This window comes from Macaca nemestrina, chromosome 2 (genome assembly GCF_043159975.1).
Source record: "Macaca nemestrina isolate mMacNem1 chromosome 2, mMacNem.hap1, whole genome shotgun sequence".
NCBI lineage: Eukaryota > Metazoa > Chordata > Mammalia > Primates > Cercopithecidae > Macaca > Macaca nemestrina.
Window position 1 is genome coordinate 105,033,108 of NC_092126.1, and position 26,089 is coordinate 105,059,196.

Genomic DNA, 26,089 nt, shown 5'->3' on the forward strand with positions numbered 1-26,089 from the left:
GTAACAGAGATCATATGGCCTGCAAAACCTAAAATCTTTACTATCTGGCCATTTACAGAAAAGGTTTGCTGAACCTTGCTCTAGGTGGCTGGGTGCCATTAAGGGTAGGATTAGGTAAAGCAATGTCACTACCAGATTTATATTTTTTGCAAGATTATTCAGGCAACAAAAAGGAGAATGAACTGAAAACAAAAAAGGACTGGGAACAAGATCAGTTAGCAGATTATGACTAATCTCAAGGTGATCAAAGCAGGAATCCAAAGGAAAAGGCAAGGATGAGGGTTATTAATGAAGTCATATCAATAGGACTTGATAGTCTACTGAATGCAGGAGGGGAGAGAGAGAGATCTAGAATGACTCCAGGTACTTGATTTGTCCTACCAGGAGGCCACCACCATGACCCCCACCCAGAGCAATAAACATCACACCACGCAATGGCATTTATTGGAGCTCCCTGTGCAGTGATGCACGGTGCTTAGTGCTTTACCTCTCACTTGATCCTTACTGTGAGGTAGTAAAAATTAACCCCATTCTTCAATAGAGAAAACCAGCACTGAACCTTACCCAGATGGTCTGAAATCTCCCAGCAAAATTGGTGTTCCAATGCCAGAGTGACTAGCAACCCTGTCCTAACAGGAAATGAAAGGGAGCTGGGATGTGGGTGTTTACAGTGTGCCTTTCATGGGATCCTTCTTTTACCTGGTGGATGGCCTAGTGCCTAATTGTCTGACCCATGACAAGGGATCCTTCACACGGGGAACTTGCTTATACTGGCAGATGTCCTTGTGGCTCTTGCCTGACCCACGTCCGGTTTATGATTGCCTGGCCATTACTCTGGCTCTGAAAGCCTGACATTGTGTTCTCCCAGGCATCCTGGGGAAACCTCTGCCTGGACCATCCCCTAGTTCTTCATCTGGAAGGTACAAACTCAATATACCACCACAATAGGAAACAAGATCAAAGAGTTTTATTTACAAATCCTGGGCATAAAGAGCGTAATGAATCAGGAGGGCAGCCCTCCATCCCTGGGTCACATGAGGCAGGAATGACATCAGGCAGAGAAAAAGAAAAATGCATGGCAAGTAGCAGCATACGTAAGAGAATAGGGTGTGAGTCACTTCAAGTTAACAGGCAAATGTCTGCATGGTCCTTTAGAGGAAGCAGCAAGAAAGTGGGAGCCCACTCTGCCGGGCAGGAGAGACGCCTCTGGGTTCGCATCTCAGACCACTGGCTTGAGCGATTTGGGTATGGTGTAGAAATGCAACCGAGTCAAGGGTGACTGAGCCTTGATTTCTGTACAAAAAGTAAAATTTATGTTGAACATGGATGTCAAGGCAACATAAAATCACAAGAACTCACTACACCAAGGTAACACAGCTAATTTGTTTCAGAGTTTATAACCTTAACTGCTGCAATGTACAGAGGAGAAAGGCATGGTTGGAAAAGAAGAGCAAAGTTGGAAAATAAGAATAAGAAGAAAACTGAGGGAGGAATCTCAGGGCGTATCAACAATTAACGAGTTGGTAGGAAAAATAAAACCTGGTGATCTAAAGAACATCAATGAAGGTGAAACAAAATGGGTCAAAAAGAATGAGTTGACACTGTACTCATTCTCCTTGCTGTTTAGATTTTAGGTTCAGTACCAGTTCCTATAAATGACATGTTTATTGCATATACTGAGTAACTTTAGTATCCACAAGCCTATTTTAGGAACTATTTCTAAGATCAATCATGATACTAAAGTTACTAAGAAGCAAAAATAGAGAGATGATCAACTTGAAACCATTGAAAAGGTTATCTTGTTGGCCATGAAAACCATAAGATGGATTACGGATTGTCATTCATGTTAATGTTTCATAAGAACCACCAGTCTGTGTTTGTGTGTGCACTTAACAAATCTATAGTTTTGTCCTGATTATAAAAAATAATTAAGAATTATAATTTTACAACTGTACATATTTATGTAAATATATAGAAGCATAAATATATTTTATTAATGTTACATTTAGAAAAAACAGAAAAGTATTACAAATAAAATATAATCCCACTATTCTAAACAAATCAATGAATTTCGATATGTTACTTGTCTTTTTTCTACTCATATAGGACAGAGGATCAACCTAATCTCTAAAATAGTAACTACCATTTAGTGAGCGTGTACTGTGTTACACTGTGCTATGTGCTTGGACATCCACGCTTCAATTAATGTCTAACAACTCTATGAGGTTAAGCCCATTTTACAGAGGAAGACACTGAGCCATAGGTTGGTGAAGCAATTTGCTCACAGTCACTCAAACAGTAAGTAATGGATCTGAGATTAGAACTGATATCTACCAAAGAGCCTGTTAGATATATTACATCAGGATAGAGGGTGGGAGAAAACATTTTCCCATGTCATTAAATATTCATTAAAAATATATTAGTTCTTTTAGATACATGGTTTTCCAACCTATAGTTTATTTAACTAGTCCTCCCTTGGTAGTCCCATTTTCCATTTTGTACTCCTAGACATTAGAAAACAAACTAAACCTCGTGGGGCTTAGAAATCACTTCAAATGGGTTCCAGTCCTCACTCAATTCTCTACCTTTGTATTCTTGGACAAAGTACATAAACTCTGAGTGTTACTTTCGTTGTATGTAATATCATTGCCTACTTCACTTGGTGACAGTGAGGAGGAAATAAGGTTGTGCCTGTGAAGCACCCAACACTATCTGGTCCATAAAAAGCTCTCTCTGTAAACAGCTACTAGGCTGAGTGTGGTGGCACATGCCTGTTATCTCAGCACTTTGGGAGGCTGAGGTAGGTGTAGGTGGATTACTTCAGTCCAGGAGTTCAAGACCAGCCTGGGCAACATGGCAAAACCTCATCTATACAAAAAATACAAATATTAGCTGGTACAGTGTCACACAACTGAAGTCACAGCTACTTGGGAGGCTGAGGCAAGAAGATCACTTGAGGCTGGGAGGTTGAGGCTGCAGCAAGCCATGATCATGCCACTGCACTCTAGCCTAGTCGACAGAGAAAGACTCTGTCTCAAAAGAAAAAGAAGGGAAGGGGAAGGGGAAGGGGAAAGGGAAGGGATAGTAGCTGTCTTTACTATTTTTATTGTTGTTGTTTTAAATAATGTTTTAATGGGCATTCTTTTTTATGGGCATTCTTGTATATGAACATTTGCGAATATCTTTTACTATTTTCTTAAGATATATTTCTAACAGTGGAATCAAAGGTGTTTGATGTATACCAACAGTGTGCTCATCACAAAGGACATATTAATCTGAACCTTTATTAATCTTAATTTTAAAATGTATATATTGTGTACAACATGTCAACATGTTTGGAAATACATATACATCATGGAATGGCTAAATCTAGCTCATTAATATATACATTATCTTCTTGTGGTGAGAATACTTAAAATCTACTCTCACCAATTTTCAAAAATATAACACATTGCTATTAACCATAGTCACCAGGTTGTACATTATATCCTATCTAACTGAAATTTTTTAGCTTTTGACCAGCATCTCCCCAACCTCTACTTCCTTCCCTCACCACTCAGTAACCACCACTCTCCTCTCTACTCCTGAGTCAAAATTTTTACATTCCATATACAAGTGAGACCATGCAGTATTTGCCTTTCTGTGCCTCATTTACTTGACTTAACATAACATCCTCCAGGTCCATCCATGTTGCCACAAATGACAGGATTCCTTTGTTTCTTAAAGGCTGAATAGTATTCTATTGTATATATCTACCACATTTTCTTCATTCATCTATTGACAGACATAGGTTGATTCTATATTTTGGCTATTGTGAATAATGCTGCAATGAACATGGGAATGTAATACCTCTTCGAGATAGTGATTTCAATCCCTTTAGATAAATATTCAGTAGTGGGATTGTGGGAACACATGGCAGCTATAGTTTTATTTTTTGAGGAACCTCTATACTGTTTTCCATAAAGGCTGTATCAATTTCCATTCCCATCAAAAATGTATAAGAGTTCCCTTTTCTCCATACCTTCTCCAATCCGTTTTATCTTTTATTTTTTGGATCACAGCCATTCTAACAGGTGTGAAGTGATTGTTTACTGTGGTTTTAATCTGCATTTCCCTGATGATTACTGATAGTGAGCATTTCTTCATATATCTGTTTATTATTTGCATATCTTCTTTTGAGAAACGTCCATTCAGATCCTTTGCCCATTTTATCATTGGGCTGTTTTCTTACTATTGAGTTGTTTGAGTTCCTTATATATGTTGGATATTAACCCCTTATCCGATGTATGGTTTACAAATACTTTCTCCCATTCTGTAAGTTGTCTCTTCACTCTACCGTTTCCTTGGCTGTGCAGAAGTTTTCTAGGTTGATAGAATCCCATTTGTCCATTTTTGCTTTTTGTTGCCTTTGCTTTGAGTTCAAAGATATACCAATTTAAAAGGCAAACAGTGGCATATGAAAGTGCGTATTTCACTAGACTCTCAATAAGTGATATTTAAAAACTCTACCAATTTGGTTTTTTTACTAGACTCTCAATAAGTGATATTTAAAAACTCTACCAATTTGTTTTTTTTAAGTATGTTATCTTAATGAAATTTTCTTTATTATTAATGAGAGTGACTCTTTTTCATGTTTATTGTTAGGAACAGCCTTTTCATGTCCTTTGTCCATTTTCCCTTTGGGCCTACTCTGTGTTGGAATTTCAAGAGATCTAATAAAACCTGTCCCTAAAAACTGACCCATTTGTTTACCCTGTAAACAATTGAGTTGAGCAGAATTTGTGACTCCAAGCAGAGAGAAGAAATGCACACCACAAAACGGTGTATCCTGAAGATACAAAGTGTCTCCGAGGCACTGACATCACTGAAGAACCATGACTTCACCTCCTGGGTTTTTTTTCCTATGTAATATGCTATGGCAAAGAATGCTAAGTGATACCACATGTTTGAGATGGTAACAAAAATGTACCAAGCAAGTCAGAGAACATTATTTGAAACTCAGACCACTGTTTAGTCTGGCAGCTCTTGTGCTCTTTAATTATATGGCTAAAGCCACATCTGTATAGCAAACACTGTAATATATTCTGGCCAATAACTGTCATCACATAAAATCAGAAGACTCTTGATATGGAAGAAGATTTGCTATTGAGACATGACAGATGAACTGAGAGTCCATGTTTTATGCCTCATGTTACATTCCATTCTGTCGGGCTTCACTTTGTTCTACTTAGTAGACTGCCAGTGGCAGGCGTATGCAATATATTCATGATAATATATGACTTTATTAAGAGAGGATAACAACAAAAAGAATTCACAGCACAAGTACTTTGTTAATTCTAAAATGGTAAATGACCTTGGCAAATTACCAAAAGAAAGTGTAAATATTAAAGCAGAACCATGATGCCAAAACAGGTCAAATATGAATAGTATCAAGGAATTGACTCTCATACTTCAGAAGGTACACTGATCACATCAGGAGATTTTTGTGTAGCTATTATTTCTACAATTAGGATATCATCAGCTGATGGTTTTACTGGCTGCAAAAATCAAGTAAAAAACAGTTCCTGAATTGGCTATATGATACACAGAGAGACCCAATAACCACATAAACAAAAAATACAAGGACACCATAGAAACTCTTCGTTGCAAGACAATGTTTCTTATTGCCACTGTCTTCAGTGCTGCATATTTTAACATCATCAGAAGCAAAATAAATTTGTTTTACAAGTTCAAAATAACTGAAAGACATTAACTGATGAAGCAAAAATCAAAGAAGCCAAAAAGAAAAGTTGTAAACTCTCATCAAGCAAAAAATAAACAAATGGCTGGGTGCGGTGGCTCACGCCTATAAGTAATGCCAGCACTTTGGGAGGCCAAGGCAGATGGATCGCCTGAGGTCAAGTGTTCGAGATCAGCCTGGATAACATGGTGAAACCCCATGTCTACTAAAAATACAAAAATTAGCCGGGTCTGGTGGTGCACGCCTGTAACCCCAGCTACTCGGGAGGCTGAGATAGGAGAATCACTTAAACCCGGGAGGCAGAGGTTGCAGTGAGCCGAGATTGCACCACTGCACTCCAGCCCGGGTGACAGAGCTAGACGTCATCTAAATAAATAAATACATGTATCTGTCAAAGTATATACTGCCCACCATTAATATTCTGGTCTAAGGCAATTGCCACTTTTATACATTATTTAATAAACCAGTAAAATTAAGATGTTAATCTGACATTTTTTCAAAAAATAAGTAATTTGAAGAATATTTCCTTTAAATCCTGAAGATAATGATACCCGTGATGGCTGGGTAAAGAAACAGAAAACTGTTTATTATGGTAAAGGATAAAGTAGATTGCTTTGAGGTCAGACCTATGTGTGTATAAGAAACTAAGCATACACTGAAGGATATCAATGATTGGATGGCTGATGGCCCATAAAAGCTTGTGACGGTTTGTGTTTTACCAGTGTTACCATAATCATCATCATCTCATGGGCAATGATGTCCTCATCCTAGCAAATACAAAAGGGAAGTCCCATTTCTATTGGCACACAGGCCACTTACAGTTCTCACCTCCCCCATTGGACCAGTTAGGAAAGCTCGCTATGCACTCATACATACAAAACTGTAGAAACTCCTTGGAAAGGTAGCTCTATACGACTGAGTCATTTCTTTAAAATGACTGGTGAATTGAGAAGACTGCCACTGCCTGATTGGAGCCTAGCTCTGGATTTCACATCACAATCTGAGAGCCCAGGCAAGACCTCCTGCAATAAAATAATTACGGTATTTGAGTGCTACTGTTTTCAGAATGCTTTCATGCCATCTCCAAAATGTAGAACGGTATCTGGTTTTTGCCTAGTGGCCCAGGAAACCTAAGGCTCTTCCTAGGGAAGAACTTAGGAGATGACCAGAGACCTGTGGGCTGCATCCACTGCCCACCCCACCAGAGTTCTGTCAAGCTTCAACAGGAAACACATGGAGGAAACACTGCCCCAAATTGTGCCTCAAAATCCTTCAGTCTGAACAAACAATGAGCAGGTAATAAAATATGGCCAAAGGCATAGTGTACCTGAGACTTAATCAACATTCTAGATACATATGTAGCAAGGAAACTGGAAGACACACACTTTAAGCAGAAGTTCAAGAAGAAAATGGAAGAATGATCCAACAATATATACAACTCTTAAATCATAAAAACTGTCCATAAAGCCTGGAAGACCCAGGCTAAAATTCACCTCTAGGAAGAGTTCCAAAGCAGGCTGAGACACTCAAACAGGTGAGTCCTTCTGTCCAATGTGAAAGTAGTAAATTAAGTAGTAAATTCTGAACATGTTTAAATGATTTATGAGAGGAAATGTAACATATTTTCCCCAACAAGAATAATTATTTCCTAATAATTGTTTAAAAGGCAAGTATAAGAAAAGGAGCTCATCAAAATGACAATTAATACCTAACTTTTTTTTTTTTTTTGAGACAGAGTTTCATTCTTGTTGCCCAGGCTGGAGTACAATGATGTGATTGCCTCCCGGGTTCAAGTGATTCTCGTGCCTAAGCCTCCCGAGTAGCTGAGATTACAGGCACATGCCACCATGCCCAGCTAATTTTGTATGTTACTAGAGATGGGGTTTCTTCATGTTGGTCAGGCTGGTCTCGAACTCCTGACCTCAGGTGATCTGCCTGCCTAGGTCTCCCAAAGTGCCAGGATTATAGGCGTGAGCCACTGCGCCCAGCCAATGTCTAACAGTTTTTACTGTTTATGTTAAAGTAAGAAACAAAGGATGGTACCAAATGACTACAGCTCCAAATAGAATTATATAAACAGTAACAAGGCATTAGGACAGTGCTAGGTCATTGTTGTTATGAATATTCTAAAAACAGCAATATGTAATATAGTTTCCAATTACCCAAATAAGAATTCAATACCTTGTCCACCCAACTGATAGACCTCATCAATTGCAAACTGGTTTCTTAGCCTCCTCATCAATTGCAAACTGTTTTCTTAGCCTACCCTCAATCACCTAGTCAGCACCATTTCAAAAATCTCACTTTTAAGCATCTCAAAGCCAAAACACAGCTTCTTAACTTCCCAGCTCAATTACACCTCTCCACTTGTGACACTTTTCTTCTCCTTTAGGGAATGTTGGAGGAGGAGGGTAGAAATCCACAAGAGGGTAAGAACATCAATCTAGCAGGTCACCACTTGCCCTCCGACATCACCAGTTTTACCCTTTCCAGGAGAGAAAGCATAAGAAAACTTGCAGTAAAAAGCCAGAAGTAGGCTAGGCATGATGGCTCACACCTGTAATCTCAGCAATTTGGGAGGCCAAGGCAGGCAGACCGTTTGAGCCCAGAAGACCAGCCTGGGCAACATGGTGAAACCCCATGTCTACTGAAAATACAAAAATTAGCCTGACATGGTGGCACAGGCCTGTAATCCCAGCTACTTGGGGGCTGAGGCAGGAGGGTTGTTTGAGCCTGGGATGCAGAGTTTGCAGTGAGCCGAGATTGCACCACTGCACTCCAGCCTGGATGACAGAGTGAGACCCTGTATCAAAAAAAAAAAAAAGTCATAAGTCAATCTCCTTCACAGCTACTCAACTTTGCCACTGTGATGCAAACACAGGCACAGACGATACATAAAAGAATAGGTATGGCTGTGATGGCAGCAGCAGCCCATCTGGAGCAGCCTCTCCAAAGATGCCAGCTGTAGCAGGGGAGGCTCGGTCAAGGATGCACACTCTGTGGGGCTGGCAAGAGGCAGGAACAGGCAGGAGCCCCGCCCTCTACTGAGTCAGCAGGGCAGGGTACCTGTGCTCCCGGCTGCAGCTGCAGCCACCCAGTCACAGCTCTGGACCCTGGCATCCCTGTGTTCTCCAGGCCTGGAAAATCCCTGCACCCTCTGCCACCCCCAACCTCAGAAGTGCCTCTCCTGCTCCCTGGCCTCTCCCTGCTCCTGGCACCTGCTCTGGCTGTGGCCGAGCCTGGGCACTGTCGCAACCCAGCTGGGGGTATGCGTGCTCAGGGTGGTGCAGACACACCAGCCCCCTGCCGCCCCGGCCCCCTCCAGACTTTGGGTGCCAGTGAGCACGGGAGGAAGGCTGGGTGGGGTGTTGAGGGTGGCTTGGCACAGGCCTGCAGGTGCCCCACAGCACAAACAGCCTGGGCCACCATGGATGGCATTTTGATGGCAAAAGGCAGACAGGTTCCTGGGCAGAAGAGGAAGGATTCCCGGTGAAACTCCACCTTCAAGCCAGGGATAGCCTGAAGCCTGGGGACAAGGCTGCCAGTTCCAGGTAGAGTCCATGGCCCAGACTGAGAACTTATGGTGCCTTTTCCACTCACGGACCAATGAGCATGCACTTCCTTCTCAGCCCATGAAAACCCCAGACTCAGCCAGACTCAGACAGACATTGGGACTACCAGCTGAGGGAAGGTGTTACCCACTTCGGGTATCCTCGACTTGTCAGGACAACCTGCCTGTGGAGAGGAGCTACCCACTTTGGGTCTCCTGGGAGCTCTTCTGTCACTCAGTGAAGCTCCTCTACATCTTGCTCAGTATACAGTTGTCCACATTCCTCATTCATCCTGGATGCAGCACAAGAACTCAGGACCCACCAAATGCCAGGACTGAAAGAGCTATAACACAAACAGGGCTGAAACACACCTCCTGTTTGCCATGTTGCAGGAGACAAGAAGGAGAGAAGAGCTCCCATCAAGGATCCCAGACCCAGACCTAGGGGCTTCCCAAGCCAGGGCTGTGATACCCTCTTTGGGGTCCTGTGGTTGCCAGCACCTCCAAGCTTCTGGATGCTACCATGTTTCCTGGTGCCCAGAGTGGAGGCTGCTTGTGGTATGCCTGGTCCAGCCATAGCCTTGCACAGAGCTGGCACCTGTGCTGGCACCTGGAGTTGTCCACCCTGCCACAGCTGGCACACCTGACTGTGCACGGTGGCCAGATCCCACGCTCGCTCACACACCCCAAGCCACTATGTGCCTGGCTGGCCCTTGGCAGGCATGGGATCCAGGCTGATAACATAAGCTGAGCGCAGCCTGTTGGGCCGAGTGGGCAGAACGAGCCCAGCAGGCCAGAACAAAACTCGGGCAAAGGCACCAGCAGCCACAGAGATTTCCGGCTGCAAAAGCAACACCCCAAGGATCCTGTGACAGCTGTGTTCCAATAATATTTTATTTACAAAAGCAGGTGGTGGTCTGGATCTGGCCAGGAAAGTCCAAATTTATCAGCCCCCTGCACTAGATTGTTCTCATTAACATAGAGACAACACTAAAATATTCATCATCTTAAAAACAAATGAAAAATCTCCTTTGACCCCCGTATCTCCTTCTAGCTCTCTATTTTCAGCTCTCCCCTTTGTAGCAGAACTCCTTTAGAGTTATTGATGTTCCCTGTCTCCACTTCTTTATCTCCTCCTCAATCCACTCCACTAGGCTTTTGCCCCACACAGCACTGAAAATTATCCTTAAAGAAGTTACACCTTCTGATGCCAAAATAATGGTAATCCTCTGTCCTTATCATACTGACCCTCTCAGCAGCCCTGGATATTGTTATTCTCTCCTTCTGAAAGTCCCTGAAAATTGGAGGCTTGCTTTTAAATACTGCAGCTAGCACTAGCACAGCCAATTAGCTCCCTCACCTCAATCCTACATTTCACCTTCCCAAAGAGAGGCTGCCTCTATCCACCCTCTCAAAAACAGCCCACTCCACCTCACAGAACTCTCCATTCTCTTTATATGCTTCAATATTCTCCACGGCACTTGTAACTAGTGGAAAGTATGTTTGTTTAAGTTGATTTCCTTGTTTATTGTCTATTGTATACCTCCATTCGATCATAAGCTCCATCTAACACCAGGACATTGTTTGTTTTGCCCACCTCAGTGAATATAACTAGTTGTGAAGTGACTCAACGAATGAATGAATGAATGAATGACAACTCTTTTGCAGGCAGAAAAAATGCCAACCTGATTCTGTTCTGAAGTTCCATAATTCTATGATATAAATAGACTATAAGACCTCAAGAGACAGAAGAGTAAAAAGGAATTTTCCTGTGGGCAACTAAGGAAATACTTTGGGGGAAAGTGTTAGGTAGCATTCCATTAACAATGATGATCTCTAGATTTCTATTTAAATACAGGAGGAAGGAACTGTGAATTAGTGTTGATTGTAGCCCCCAAAATACCCAGGCAGTTCTGACCAAAGACCAACTAACTGCTAGCTTCCAACACAAGCATGCATTGGGTGACTCATGTGACCTGGGCGCCATGTGACCAAAGAGACATCACCGTGGAGAGCTCTCTGCCAGGCTCTGGTTACCCTGCCTTGAGAAAAGCTATCACGGAACCCACGAAAGCCAGAGAAGAATAACTACAATGAGCAAGCCCCCAGCCTACAGGGCTGCTATGAAAATAAGGATTCAAAAGATTAAGTTGTCCCTGACAGCAAACATGAACAGTCTCAATGGACCCAACTGAGCCTCATACAATAGAGATGGGCAATGAAATGTTTACTGAATTATCATGAAACAAGGGGAAACCTCTATGATGGGAAGCAAGATAATGGAAGAAAATAAGCAGAAATATTTACCACCTAGAGCAGCAAAACTCACATAAGTTTTTTATATCCTGAAAATACAAATAACATCAAAACAAGCTTAGATCAATTACTATTGATCTTCCTTATGAATAAGTAAGAAAAACAGAATACCTGGGACAAAACTCCTCAGAATTCAGGTCGGTGTTTTTCTACAATCCTATCAGAAAAAGAATACTGGAGTAGACGGAGATAATTAACACTTATTTCATCAGTGCTTAGTAAAGGCTTGGGTTTGTTTCTGGAGGAGATACAGTGATGAGTTATATCATAATTAACATAAAAAGGAGAGCTATCAACCCTATCAGTGTGGTTTAAGTCATAAACCAGAACAGGGCTCAAAACCTAGGACAGTGGGAGAAGGAAGAGGCTAAACTGAACGAGGATATAGACTCAAACTACAAATCAAACAGTTCCAAGAGCAACACAGTAATGAAAAGCAAAAAGAGGTGGGGGTCAGAACCTCATGATGATAGCAGGGGGAAACAGGAGAATCATGCTTTTGTTTTTATCCACATGACACTAAGAATGACTGTGTTGAGAAATTGGACTGTTCTTATAAGTGTGACACAGGAAACCTAAAACACTTTGACTTTAAGTTCTTTGTGATATTCATTTGGATTTTTAAAAGAAGAAAGGGACTCCGCTGAGTAGTACAAAGCACCATGAATAAACCAGGAGATGTGAACCTAAAATTTGATCTTGCTTCAAATTGATTGTGGGCCTTAGGACACACAAATTATTGCTGGGGCCTCATTTTCCTGATGTATAAAATGAAGACATTGGCACAGTATACTAACAATATCTTTTTACTCTGTATTTTTGATGCTTTGATATCCTGGGGTCTTACTAACCTAGAGGGAATGCCTGTCCCAGGCCTAGCTAATTCCTACAGACAGCAAAGAACTAGCCTTTGAGCATGTCTTTCTAATGCAAACCGACCAATCCTTAGCTCATAGCCATAACCATCTCCGTTATTGAGCTCTTAACACTGTAGGCCAATATTCCTCTGCCCTGATAACTCCAGGGTCAGGTACTAGACACCCAGGGACAGCCCCTACACTCCAGAGCCCATTGAAATCATTCAAACTAGCCAATCCTAAGGCTGCTTACCCTGTCTTGCCTGTTCCTTCCCATGAAAACCACAGTAAAAGTTCTTGTCCACATTTTCCTCTGCCCCCTGACTGGCCCTGGTTCTTCCTCACATGGCACTCAGTGGCATGGTATGCCCTTGCTCTTGGATCTTTTAGTAACAAACTATTTTTTCAATGGCAATTGTCTTCTCATCTATTGGCCTCGCCATACCTGAATAATAAAATCCACATTTTAAAAGACCCAGATGATCTCCAAAGTTCCATCTAGCTCTAAAATTCCAATATTCTGTGTTCACATGAATAAAGACCAAAAATTTCTATTCCTTTAAAGCAAGAATCAGCAAACATTTTCTGAAAAGTGTCCAGAAGCAAATATTTTAGGCTTTGCCAGACACAGAATCTGTGTCACATTCATCTCTGTAAGTTTTACAACCTTTTAAAAATGTAAACACCACTCCTACCTCACAGGCCTCACACAAAAACAGGCTGCAAGCCAGTTGGCCATATGGGTCACAGTTTGCCAGTCTCCACTTTAGATGACAAGGGAAAGTTTACAGACCTTAGGAAGTCTTGCAAAACATAAAAAGCTTTACTGAATCCATAGTCAGATTTAAAACCACTCTGCAATGCACAATGGGGAATCACTATTTATAAATGTATACAATAAACCTAAGTTGTTTCCTTATAAATCTCACACCAAAAAACCATCCACTTCTGACCCAGAAATAACTGTTAAGAATTCATGTGACCGTAAACTCACATCTGTGCTAAAAGAAAACAGTGAGAAAATATCACCGTGTTGAAATAACTATCCTGGCTGGAGTCCAACAGACACAAACTCAACAGGTTCACAAATCAAGAAATCCATTGCAAGGACAACGTGTATCTATTCTAAATATACTTATAAATTGTGGATTTCTCTAGAACCAGACAAGACAACACAAAACAAACATATCCAACTATCAACATTTCCTTTAGAATGAGAGGTGCTATTTTACTAACAGCTTTCAAAGATAGTTAACAACCACTGACAGCTGAATCAAGAAAAAGGATTTCCATAGGAAAAACAAAATGCTAAACTTTTCAACAGTAAAGTAAAATTTTATGCTCAAAACTGTTAAACACCAATAATACATGCTGGGTAAGTATATAGCATTATAATCCTGAAATCAAGCAGAGAGAAAGGGGGTCTTTTAAAAGCTTTTGAATCAAGAGACTGATAAAAGGAGCGAAAACTCAAAATTTGCTCAGTGTTTTAAATATTTTATGCTTGTGTTATCCCCTGAAATTCTACTTTGACGAAAAGCATGAATGTGCACCCAATTTGAACAAATGGCTGAGAGCACTGGAACACAAGCTATAATCACAAAAAGAAGAAAGGGCAAGTTAAAAACAGGTGCTCAAGAGCTCAGTTCCCACTAGAGAAACCTTGTATTTTATTCTGCAGAGTACCAGTGAAGAATAACGAGAAACCACATATGAGTGACCCTAAAACAGAAACAGGAGTCTTACAGACTCAGAGACTGACTTGAGTCTCATTATGAGGCTTTTCAATATACACAGGTCACTTGAGAAGCATCAAATTATTTCTGAAGAAATCAGTTCATTCTAATAAAGTTTGTGGGATGCAGTGGCTCACACCTGTAATCCCAGCACTTTGGGAGGCTGATGCGGGAGGATTGCTTGAGCCTAGGAGTTTGAGACCAGCCTGGGCAACATAGCAAGATGCCATCTCTATTTAAAAAAAAAAAAATTTGTTAAAATTATCTAGGTGTAGTGGCATGCCCCTGTGGTCCCAGCTACTCAGGAGGCTAAGGTAGAAGGACTGCTTGGGGTTTGGAGTTCAAGGCTGTAGTAAGTGGTGACCACATCAGTGCTCTATACCCTGGGCAACATTAGAATGAATTTATTACATAGTTACATGGTTATTTCACATATTGAGACTTCATCAAAGGAAATATTTTAGCTGTATAAATTCAGCTAATTGAGGGTAAAAAACTTAAATGGCTTATTTTAACAACATTTTAACAAATATCTCAAACATCTCTGATGATTTGGGCTTTTACTTTTACCAGACTACAAAATTTGAATTAAAATATGTAAGAATATGGCAATGCCTAACTTTATTAAGGCATATAATAAATTGAAAGGCAAACTGAAGTGGAAGCTATTTTGTGACTGGAGTATCCTCAATGGCTTGCACAACCGCTTTGCAAAGTCAATTCAAAAAGACTGTCCTGCCCATGCAAGTTTTTTCTGCCACTGAAAAACTTTTCCCCCTAATTTTTTGTAGGGTGCTGGAGCTCTGGTTTGAATCAATACCACTAGACATTTCTACCTTCTGTCAAAGGGATTACCTCTTTTAGGAATATTCATATTAATACTTCTTCCCCTAAGAATAATGAAAGGATGAAGAAAGGAAAGGAGGGGGAAGAGGGAACACTTATATGGCATTTTCTATGGACTAGGGGGTCCACAGAAATATTAATATTTATTACTCTTATTTTCCAGGGGAAGGGAATTTAGGTACAGACAAATGAAGCAACTTGGCCAAAATCACACAGCTAGTTGGGTTAAATTCCTTTAGATGCCATCATCATCAAAAGACATGGCATTAAAAAATCATTACATGTATTAAAATCATTACATTGTTTAATAAAAGCCTATTTATAAATCTAAGCACCGTCATTAAATACTAAGCACCCTTAGAGTAAGAACATATTTATTTTTGTCATCATTCAGTAGTTGCTGATTAAGATGTTTGATAAATTAATGAAAGAAGGAACAAATGAACCAAAAACTGATGAGAGAAGTAAGCTGAAGACTGGTGACTATATGGCCAGAAGTACTTTTCACTCAACACTATACCATTGATTCACTGTGAATTTCATTTAAGAGATCCCTAAAATTTCATTCTGATGAACGGGACTTTTACGAATCTTGTCATAAAACAAATAGCTCTAACAAGCAAACTAAAATAACAACAATTCTTAGACACAGAATGTAAACAATTTTTTTTTTTGCAATTCAGGAAAACAGCTAAATTTTGCTCCAAAAGAACTGGAAGAAGTTAAAATGTAATTTGTTTGCTGAGGAAGATTTGCTGAAAGCTCATTATCTCTTAATGGAAACAAGATACTGGAGTGTTGCTTTCTCTGAGAGGAATGATTTTGGTGCAACCTACTGTAAAATTAAGGAGAGAATAGGGCAGTGCTCAGGGGAGTTAACACTTCCCTCCCAATAAAACTGCACCAACATGGCAAACAACTTACCTTTCTGCTATACACTCAATAATAAACTAGATCCACCAGGGAAGTACTTTTTTTTTTTTTTTTTTAAATCCTGGTCATGTACAATGCAGATTTGATTATGCTCGTCCCTCACTTAAAGGGGAACAATAAATTCCCAATGGTAATATGACTAAGCTTTAACGACTTCCATCAACTAAGAATTCTATAAAATAAGAATAAACACATAAAAATCATAATGCTGTCGGATGCGGTGGCTCATGCCTGTAATCTCAGCACTTTGGGAGGCCAAGGGGGGGCGGATCATGAGGTCAGGAGATTGAGACCATCTGGCTAACACGGTGAAAGTCCATCTCTACTAAAAATACAAAAAATTAGCCAGGCATGGTGGCAAATGCCTGTAGTCCCAGCTACTCAGGAGGCTGAAGCAAGAGAATGGCGTGAACCTAGGAGGTAGAGGTTGCAGTGAGGCAAGACTGTGCCACTGCACCCCAGCCTGGGCAACAGAGCGAGACTCTGTCTCAAAAAAAAAAATCACAATGCTCCACTTGATACAGGATGGTTTAATGTTCCAATAGTTATTATATGGTACTCTAAACTCATAATACATACAAACAAAATTAAAACACATATATTTCAAAGAACATGATGCCGTTGGATACAATTAATAAGCAAGTTAAATTTGTAACAAATTGTTCATGGTTATTTTTACATATTTGGAAATCTATCTGCACAAACAATTAAGGCACTCTACACTTGATGTACATCTGTAGCTGACCATTTTGCCTCAAAACCACTGACACCCTGTAATCCCAGCACTTTAGGAGGCCGACGTAGGTGGATCATGAGGTCTGGAGTTCAAGACCAGCCTCGCCAAGATGGTAAAACCTCATCTCTACTAAAAATACAAAAATTAGCCGGGTGTGGTGGCGGATGCCTGTAATCCCAGTTACTTGGGAGGCAGAGGCAGAGAATTACTTGAACCTGGGAAGTGGAGGTTGCAGTGAGCTGAGATCGCACCACTGCACCGCAGCCTGGGTGACAAAGTGAGACTCCGTTTCATTTAAAAAAAAAAAAAAAAAAAAAACCACTACTGATACCAAATAACTGGGGAGGATCTCTAAGGTTAATGAGTGCCATTTTAGGCACTTGCCAAAATCAGGGGTGACATTCCCTAACACAAAGACTAATTTTTTTGGTTACAGTAAGCATATAAACAGAGCATTCATAGAAATTCACCATATATTAGGCCAAAGCAAATAATAAGACAGAAATAGAACAAAAAATATTACCTGATCACAATGCAATAAAACTAGAAATTAATATCAAAGACTTAATCGTCACAATAAGGGAATGGCAAAGATCACATATACACTAATTTGATAAAGGTTTTGAATTAATAGGCACTTGTACACAGACGGTGGAGAGAAAACTGGCACAACTTAGATTGGGGAAAATTTGGCAACATCTCTCAAAATTACAAATACTTAGACCAGTGGTTCTCAAACTTGTTTGCACACTTAACAGCTGGGGAGCGTCTAATTACTGATGCCAGTGTCTAGCCCTAGAGATTGTGATTTAATTGGCCTAGGGTATGGCCTGGACTTCAAATTTTTTAGAAGCTCCCCAAGTGATACTAATGTACAGCCAAGTTTGGAAATCGCTTGCTTAAATCTCTTTTGATAAGCAATTCCATGTCTCATTTATGGTACACATATATTCACACACATGATCAATGTCCTATTTCATTAACTGTAGCTTTGTTTTATAATACTAAAAGATTAGGAAAGAACAAATATTCACCTAAAGGAGACTTGTTAAATCAATATGTAATATTGATAAAATGAAACACTATGTATCTGTTTAAAAGAGTGGCACAGATAGTATATGAATTACATTTCAATAAAACTGTTAATTTTTAAAAGAGGTCCAGAAATGATATAGACAGCATGCTACTGTCTATGTGAAAAACAGTACACACACACACACACACACACACACACACACACACACACACACACTGGCGGCAGTGGTTCTCTCTGGAGGAAGGATTGCTTTTCTTTGTATACCCTTTCAAATACTGAAGTTCCGAACATGTTATGTATTAACTCTGAAAAATAAATTTTTTAAATTAAAATTAAATATAAAATCAATGTGGTCATGTTCCCCAAGCAAACAGAATTTTTATGAGGTAACATTCAAAGGCGCACAAGCGAACGTTTTGGAATGATAGAAACCCTCTTTATCTTAATTGTGATGGTGGTTTACATAATTGTGTACCTTCTTCAAAACTCATAGAACTATATACCTCAAATGAGTGATTTTAATCCATGTAAATTATATCTCAATAAACCTGTTTGTTTGTTTATTTATTTACTTAAAGCTTACATGACAGCCGGGGCCTCTTGAACAATGCTGATAGAAATGTAAATTGGTACAACCCACCTGGGAAACTCCTTTATGGTACAGTGTATCCGTTGGATCTGGATTACCACAAGCCCCCAGACCCAGCATTTTTGCCCCTGCATAGGAATATTCATAGCTGCACTCTTCATGACAGCAAAAATATGGAACAATCCAGACTTTGTTAAAAGTAAAATGGATTGGGTGACTGCGGTGTATTTGTGCAATGGAAAGCCAAGAGAAGATGATTTGGTTTGAAAAGTAGCATTGCCCAGACCAAGGAACCGTTGGCAAAGGGCATAAGAAGAAAAAGATACATACGCATTCCTTGACCATATGAAGGGGCAGTCATTCTCACTCATAAGAGAAATACATGTTAAAATTACTCTGAAATAACTCATTTCACCTGTCACAATGGCAACATTGCAAAGTTTAATGAGTTTTGATGGCAAGACTTGTAAAGAAGTAAGCATCCTCAGATATGTCCTTTGGAGGTGTAAAATGGTAAACCCAAGGGAAAAAAATTTGGCCATATAAAAAAAAGTTCAATGTATTTCTCCTTCGATACTCAATACATTTATAGGAAGTATCCAATAAGATATACATTCATGCATACAAAATTACACATTTATGAGAGTATTCATTATTTGCAATTACACAAGATTAGAAACAAGTCTATCCATTAGACACTAGAAAAGTTATATCCATGCAATGGAAGATCTTACCACTGTAAAACACAATGTAGAAGCTCTCTATGTATTGATACAGAAGCAAATCTAGAGGATAGACAGTTAAGTGAAAAAAATCAAAGGGCAGAAAAACATACATAACATGCTAGTTGTGTATAAAAGAAAGAAAAGAGGCCAAGTGTGGCAGCGAACGTCTGTAATTCCAGCAGTCTGGGAGGCCAAGGCAGGCGGATCACCTGAGGTTGGGAGTTTGAGACCAGCCTGACCAACGTGGAGAAACCCTGTCTCTACTAAAAAATACAAAACAAATTAGCCGGGTGTGGCGACTCATGCCTGTAATCCCAGCTACTCGGGAGGCTGAGGCAGGAGGATAGCTTGAACCCAGGAGGCATATACACAGGTATATACACATATGTGTGTGTATACTCATATATATATACTCATATACATACATACAGATAGGCAGGCAGGCAGGCAGAGAGAGAGAGAGAGAGAAAGAGAGAGACAGACAGACAGACAGACAGAATTTAAGTAGCCAGAAAAAATTCAGGAGGACATACACCAAAATAGTAACAATTACTACCCCTAAGGGAGAAACCTGTGAGGCAGAGGGTATGGGGGATGGAGAAGCCAAGAAGATCTCTTGATTTTATTGTTAGAATTTAAGGCAAAAACAGTATATTCAAATATTACTTGTTCGATCAAAACAAAAAAATACAAAAACTATTCCACTAAAGTCTGCTTGTAAACTTTTTTTAAAAACTAGAGTAAATGGACTTCTAAACCTAGTCTCTAATCACTTTTAAGATAAAAAGATTCTATAGAGGCCAAAGAACTGCTTCTACTTCTCTATGGTTTTTCTCCTCAATATGAGGAAATTAAGCTGAATAGAGTTGGCAAGAAGGAAAAGGAGTCTAGAAAACTTGACACGTGAATGAGCCAAAGTTACAGTTAAAAAAGTAATTGCAATCTGTTCAATCTAATGAAAGGATAAAATTAGGATACAGTATTAGCACATGATGTCAAAGTCCAGGCAAGAAATAACTATCTGAATTTTTATGCAACTTCTAATACAGATTCAGTCTTTAGAATTAAATTTCTTCTTCAGGAATGGAGAATGATCCCTTCTGAGTGATGAATTTGGAAGGCTCATTGCTCAGGCTCTCTAAAAGGCTATAGAAACAGTGAAGCAAACACTTTGCTTCCAATTGGCAAAGATAAAAAGGGTATTAGTTTAGTGCTCCCCAGATTATTTTGCAACATGGCTCAGAGAACAGAGGGTAGTATTTACATGGCATCCTTTGGAAATGGATAAGGGAAGGTAATAGGCTCGAGAACTACTACAGCCCCAGCATAACCCAAACCCAAAAGACCAAGAGCAACTTGTCTCCTGTGACTCAGTCACAGCAAATCTACGTGTCCTGACACACCCACTGGGATGAGTGTTTTGGATATGAGCACTTTCTAATAACAGCCTTTCTTGTTTACTAGTAACAACAGTCATAGTGGCTCATAATAATGCAGTACTTTCTGTGACTGGACACCAGACCAGAGGAAATCAAGATGGTAGGGGCTATGTGATTTAGTTCTTTGTTAAAGACCAACTGGTAGCTCTGGAGATGCACTATACCTACAGATGGTATTCAAATCCCAAAAGGTCCTCAGATACCACCTGTACAAGAAAAGTAGTTTTCTTGTTTGAAAGCAAAAAGAACCTCTTCCTTTCTCCTTTCTTTCCCTTCTGTGGACCTCTCAGACAAACTATTCTTCACAAAACTAAAAACATCCCAGCAACTAGTTCTAAAGAAATTTGGCATCATCATATTCAATACCTTCAATAAAGATAAAAGCTCTCTACCACTTAAGAAAAAAAAAAAATACACACACACACACACACACACACACATATATATATATATATATATATCAGCCAGGTGGGGTGGCTCATGCCTGTAATTCCAGCACTTTGGGAGGCCAAGGTGGGTGGATCACCTGAGGTCAGGAGTTCAAGACCAGCCTGGCCAACATGGTGAAACCCCATCTCTACTAAAAACACAAAAATTAGCTGGGCATGGTGGCGGGTGCCTGTAATCCCAGCTACTCAGGAGGCTGAGGCAGAAGAATCGCTTGAACCCAGGAGGCGGGGGTTGCAGTGAGCTGAGATGGCGCCACTGCACTCCAGCCTGGGTGACATAGAGTAAGACTCCGTCTCAAAAAAAAAAAAGCATGTCAACTAAATAAAATGGTAGCAAATAATAGTCGATAAATACTATTGAGATTTAATAAACTGCTCAGTACAAAATGAGGCACCAATTTTAAAGTACATATATTGTTTTATCTCTTAAGAGAAGTTACCATTTTAAAGCAGCATGCATTCCACAGTATGCCGACTCTAATAAGAATTAAAACTTCTACGAGAGTCAAAACAGCATAAATGACAGATATTACAATCCATGAAACATTAAAAAAATGACGATTTTGACAACTCAAACATTAGTCTTTTGGAATCTCATCTTTAATAACATTTTCAGAACACATAAAATTCATTTTATAGGTGAGACACAAGAAAAAGAAATTTGAACTTCCAGTACCTTGTGAAAGTTGGGTTGTGTTCAGTCAACGCAACTAGCAGTTTCAGAGCATAGGCTGGTACCGGGTCAGGTTCTACAAGAATGTGCTCATACCTGAAATGATAAAGATATTTAAAAAGTATTCAGTAGGAAAAATTCTGTCCAACCTCGAATTCTATATCCAGCAAAACTATCGATTTAGCTTGAGACAGAAAGATATTTTACATATCTTTTACATATCTTTTAAAATATCTGTAAAAAGATATTTTAAATCTTTTACATAAAGATTTAAGTAATTTACCTCTCATGTGCCCCTTCTCAGAAAGTTACTGGCAAATACGCTCTATTGAAATAAGAGAATAAACCAAATATAGAAAGACAAAAGAAAAAACAACTCAGTAGTTGTTCTCACTTAAATGCTACTCTGAACAATAGAAATAATATACCATAAGGTACAAACATCTGAAACATATACAGACACTGAAATAAATGTATGAGTTATAGGACCTACACAGGTTACTTAACCTCATGAAGTCTGAAACAACTTCACTCTCCAATGCTGATAATGATACTCACTTACTTCAAAAAATATTGCTGTTGGGAAGATTCAGTGAGATAATCCATGTAAAACAATTAGTATTGAGCTGGGCATATAGTAAGAGATCAATAAACACTAGGCGTTTGTGTTAAAGGTCTCCAAGAACATCCTCACATTCAGAGACTCGTTAGAGAATTCACAGGACTCAGCATGGCTAAGATGTAGCACAGCAGCATTGTAAGGCCATCTCTGAATCACATGGGAAAGGATGCACGCAGAGGACTACAGGATGTCATGTGCCAGTTTCCTTATGTCCTCTGTCTTCCATGAGGGGTCACACACAGCACACTCTTCCCCCAGCAACGAAAATGCAGCACATGTGTGTGATGTTTCTGCCCAAGGAAGTCTACTGAGTACTCAATGGCCAAAGTTTTTATGAGGGGCTGGTCATGTAGGCAACCTCTATCTAAAATGTATGAAAATTCCAGATTCCCAGAAGGAAAGCAGCTGTGTTCAGCATAAACCAGACTGTCTGCTCAAACAGTTGAGGCACAGTGAGCTACCCTTATCAGCTAAGTGTTAATTGGGTGTACTCTGACAGTCAAGTTCCTAGATGTCTAGCCAATGACAATATTTTGTTTACAAAATTTTTTTTAAAAAATCCTAAATTAAATGTATTACCAAAGAGAATAAAACTCAAAATGTTTTCATCAAAATTTCCACAACAAGTTCTCCCAAGATTGTTTTCCCATGTGATTTGCTAGGCAGAGGCTGATTTATATACTTCATCTTACCTGTTCGAGGTTTACTCTCCAGTATGCAGCACTGTGTAGATGCTCAATAAACGAGCATCAAATGAATAAACAAACAAACTAACCAATTTTATTATTTAATTCTTTGGAATAGCCAACAACTAAAAAGGGAGAAAAATATCTCTAAAATTCCTAACTGGATATTTTAAAAATCTATGATATAAAACAGATGCCTTTCATCTAGAGAATAGGGCCCCATGCTTACTCAGAGCTTATTTACTGTCATTTTGGAAATCACTGTATAACAAGCCTAATTATATAGCCTGTAAGCCCACAACCATTAAAAAGGAGCTAAGTAAAGAGAAGAGAGGGACTATTACAGGAAGGCAACCAATGAATTATAAGAAGTAGGACTTGAAAGCATAAGAAAAACAAAAGAAATCAATCCCAAGAACCCCAAGCAAAGAATAGCCTGTGGAGCATTTAATACAGAGTAAGAAGTTGCTCAAATTCAAATGGGACCTGAAGCCCACTACACACCACAATGTCCAAAACTGGAGTAATGAGTCAAGGCAATGTTAAGTGGAATGCAGTGTTCTGTTTAAGAAGTCAGGAAATATCATATTTTAGAAAATTTGCTTAAATTTTAAAATTATAGTAGTTAAAGGATTTGCCCATGTATAAAATATATAGTATAATCAAGTGTGAGTAATTTCAAGAATGAAAAAAATCAACATTAGGAAATCAGTTAATATATTTTATCATATAAATAAAACAAATACCAAGCAAGCATCTTTAGGGATAATAAAAATGTCTGATAAAATTTAACATCTACTTCAAATTTTGTTTAAAAAAAGACACAACTTAGCATACTAGAGAGAGATCATTAGTTCCTTTACGAATTCTTATGAAATAAAAGGTTCTTGCCATCTTGAGTAAAGAGTATGTAAGAATATTCTCAAAGTATAATAATTTGCTAGAAGGACTCACAAAACTCTTAAAACTTGTTACACTCCCAACTATGGTTTATTACAGTGAAAGGATGCAGATTAAAATCAGCAAAGAGAAGAGGCGCATAGGGCACAGACAAGGAGAGACCAGGACAAGCTTCCAGTTGTCATCTCCCAGTAGAGTTGTACAGTGTTTACTCCTCCCAGTAGCAATGTGTGCAACATTGGTGAAGTACTATCAACCAGAGAAGCTCACCTGAGCCTTGGTGTCCAGGGCTTTTACTGGAGGTTGGTCATGTAGGCATGGATCACTTGTGGAATTGACCTTAGTGTCCCAGTCTCTAGCTCCTCCAGAGGTCAAGCTGATGTGTTGTAGCCCAAGGCCCCCATCATAACTCACAATGTTACTGCCATAAATTATCAGGCAAGGCTCAAGGTCTCATGAATTCAAAGGCACTCTTACCAGGGAGGATATTCCAAGGCCAGGAAGTTATCTCCCAGGCGGCAGTCAAGGATCAGTTTCTCTAGAATGTGCAAAGTTTGAACACCCTACACATGATGAGTTAACCCTTTATGGCATACATCCCTAAGAAGGAAACTGAGAGGCACTGTCATTAAAGTCAGAAATAAAATAACAATCCTCTTCCACTGCTTACCAGTATTTGGAAATTGTCTGGCCAGGCAGATTGAAGTGACAGTGAGAAACTTCTGATGAGTCCTTCATGTACCCTGGATAACTAGCTCTCCTTGTTCCCACTCCAAGACATACTTGAATCACAGAAGGAAGGAGCCACAAGCCTGTGAATTTTTATAAAGCTTCCCAAGTAATTGTCTTATTCACGTGCTTGTGTGGAAATCACAAGAGGAAATATGGACAACAACTACTTAGAAATACAACAGAAAAAAAACATTCTCAACAGGGCTGGAAAATATATCTTAAAATAGACTTGAAACATATAGAATCCAAATGTAAAAAGAAAACATTGGCTAGGGATGGTGGCTCACACCTGTAATCCCAGCACTTTGGGAGGCCAAGGTGGGAGAATTACAGGAGACCAGGAGTTAGAGACCAGCCTGGGCAACATAGTAAGACCCTGTCTATAAAAAAAGAAAAAGATTCTTTTTAATTAATCGGGTGCAATGGCACACACCTATAGTACTAGCTACTCAGGAGGCTGAGGCGAGAGGATTGCTTGAGCCCAGGCATTTAAGGCTGCAGTGAGCTATGATGGTACTAGTACACTCCAGCCTAGGTGACAGAGCAAGACCCTGTCTCTTAAAAAAAAAAAAAAAGAGAGAGAGAGAGAGAGAGAGACAAAGAAAACACACTGCTGAAACATTACTGGCTGAAATCAAAGTGTCTTGAGGTTGTTTGAGGTTATCTAACCTTGAAACAGGAGGGAAAAATAAAGCTTGCACTAGCTTGCGTGTAAGAATTTTCCCAAAGAATATTGCTCTGTTTCCCTCCGGTTGGAAAAAATGATGGGCAAAATTCATATTGGGCACGTTTAGAATACAAATACTGAATATATTTTAGTTTAATCAAATGATAGGCTTGTAACGGTCAGCAAGATCAAGCCAAAAGTAGGCTGTGATTTATTAAGCTCATCTTTGAAAAAGCAGCTAGTAATTGAGTTTTGCACTCCTTTGAATGCAACTTAGCAGAAAAAAATATATAGTGATGAGCCCTGACTCTTGAAATGGCCTCAGAGAAGACTGACTAGTGAAGAGCTGGCCCATTTTGATGGACTAGGGGCTGGAGAGGAATACTCCAAGTGCCCTGAGGCTGGCCAGAGATTAAGATCACTGTTGACAGTGCCCTGTCCAGACGGTGCCCTGGAACCTCACGCTTCTTTCTCTAGGATCTTCTCTAACCAAAATGTCTTTGCTAGAGACCAAAACAGGAAAGATGCAGGCAAGAAAGACCATTCATACTAAATTCAGATCCATTCCAAAGAAGAGAAAATCCCTTTTAAAAATCACATATTCGGGACCTAAGGCAAGAAGCTAAAGATGAGATAGTCCCCAACTCTTAATTCTTCATTACCAATCCTATAATTAATAAATCCCTATCTTGTCAAGTGCCTGGTATAGACAGTGCCCAATTAGGTCAGCTGGGAGAAAACTGAAACTGGTATATAAACAACTCTGGATTATCATGAGAAAATATTCTGAGGGATGTGACCAAACAATTGGTCAAGCGGAGAAGTGTCTCCAATTTTGTTGAGGGGAGGGAGAAGGA

At 39.6% G+C, this 26,089-nt stretch overlaps 1 protein-coding gene across 9 annotated transcripts in view; it reads right to left on the bottom strand.

Annotated features, from left to right (window-relative positions):
• Positions 1-26,089, bottom strand: part of LOC105480615 (unc-51 like kinase 4) — a 682,911-nt gene that overhangs the window by 389,591 nt on the left and 267,231 nt on the right. For all 9 annotated transcript variants that reach the window (XR_011619999.1, XR_011620000.1, XM_071091486.1 and 6 more), the window contains one exon: positions 21,629-21,721. Coding sequence is in view for 7 of the 9 variants with exons in the window: in XM_071091486.1 (XP_070947587.1) it covers positions 21,629-21,721 (93 nt within the window). In the remaining 2 variants the exon portion in view is untranslated. The remainder of the gene's footprint in view (positions 1-21,628; positions 21,722-26,089) is intronic.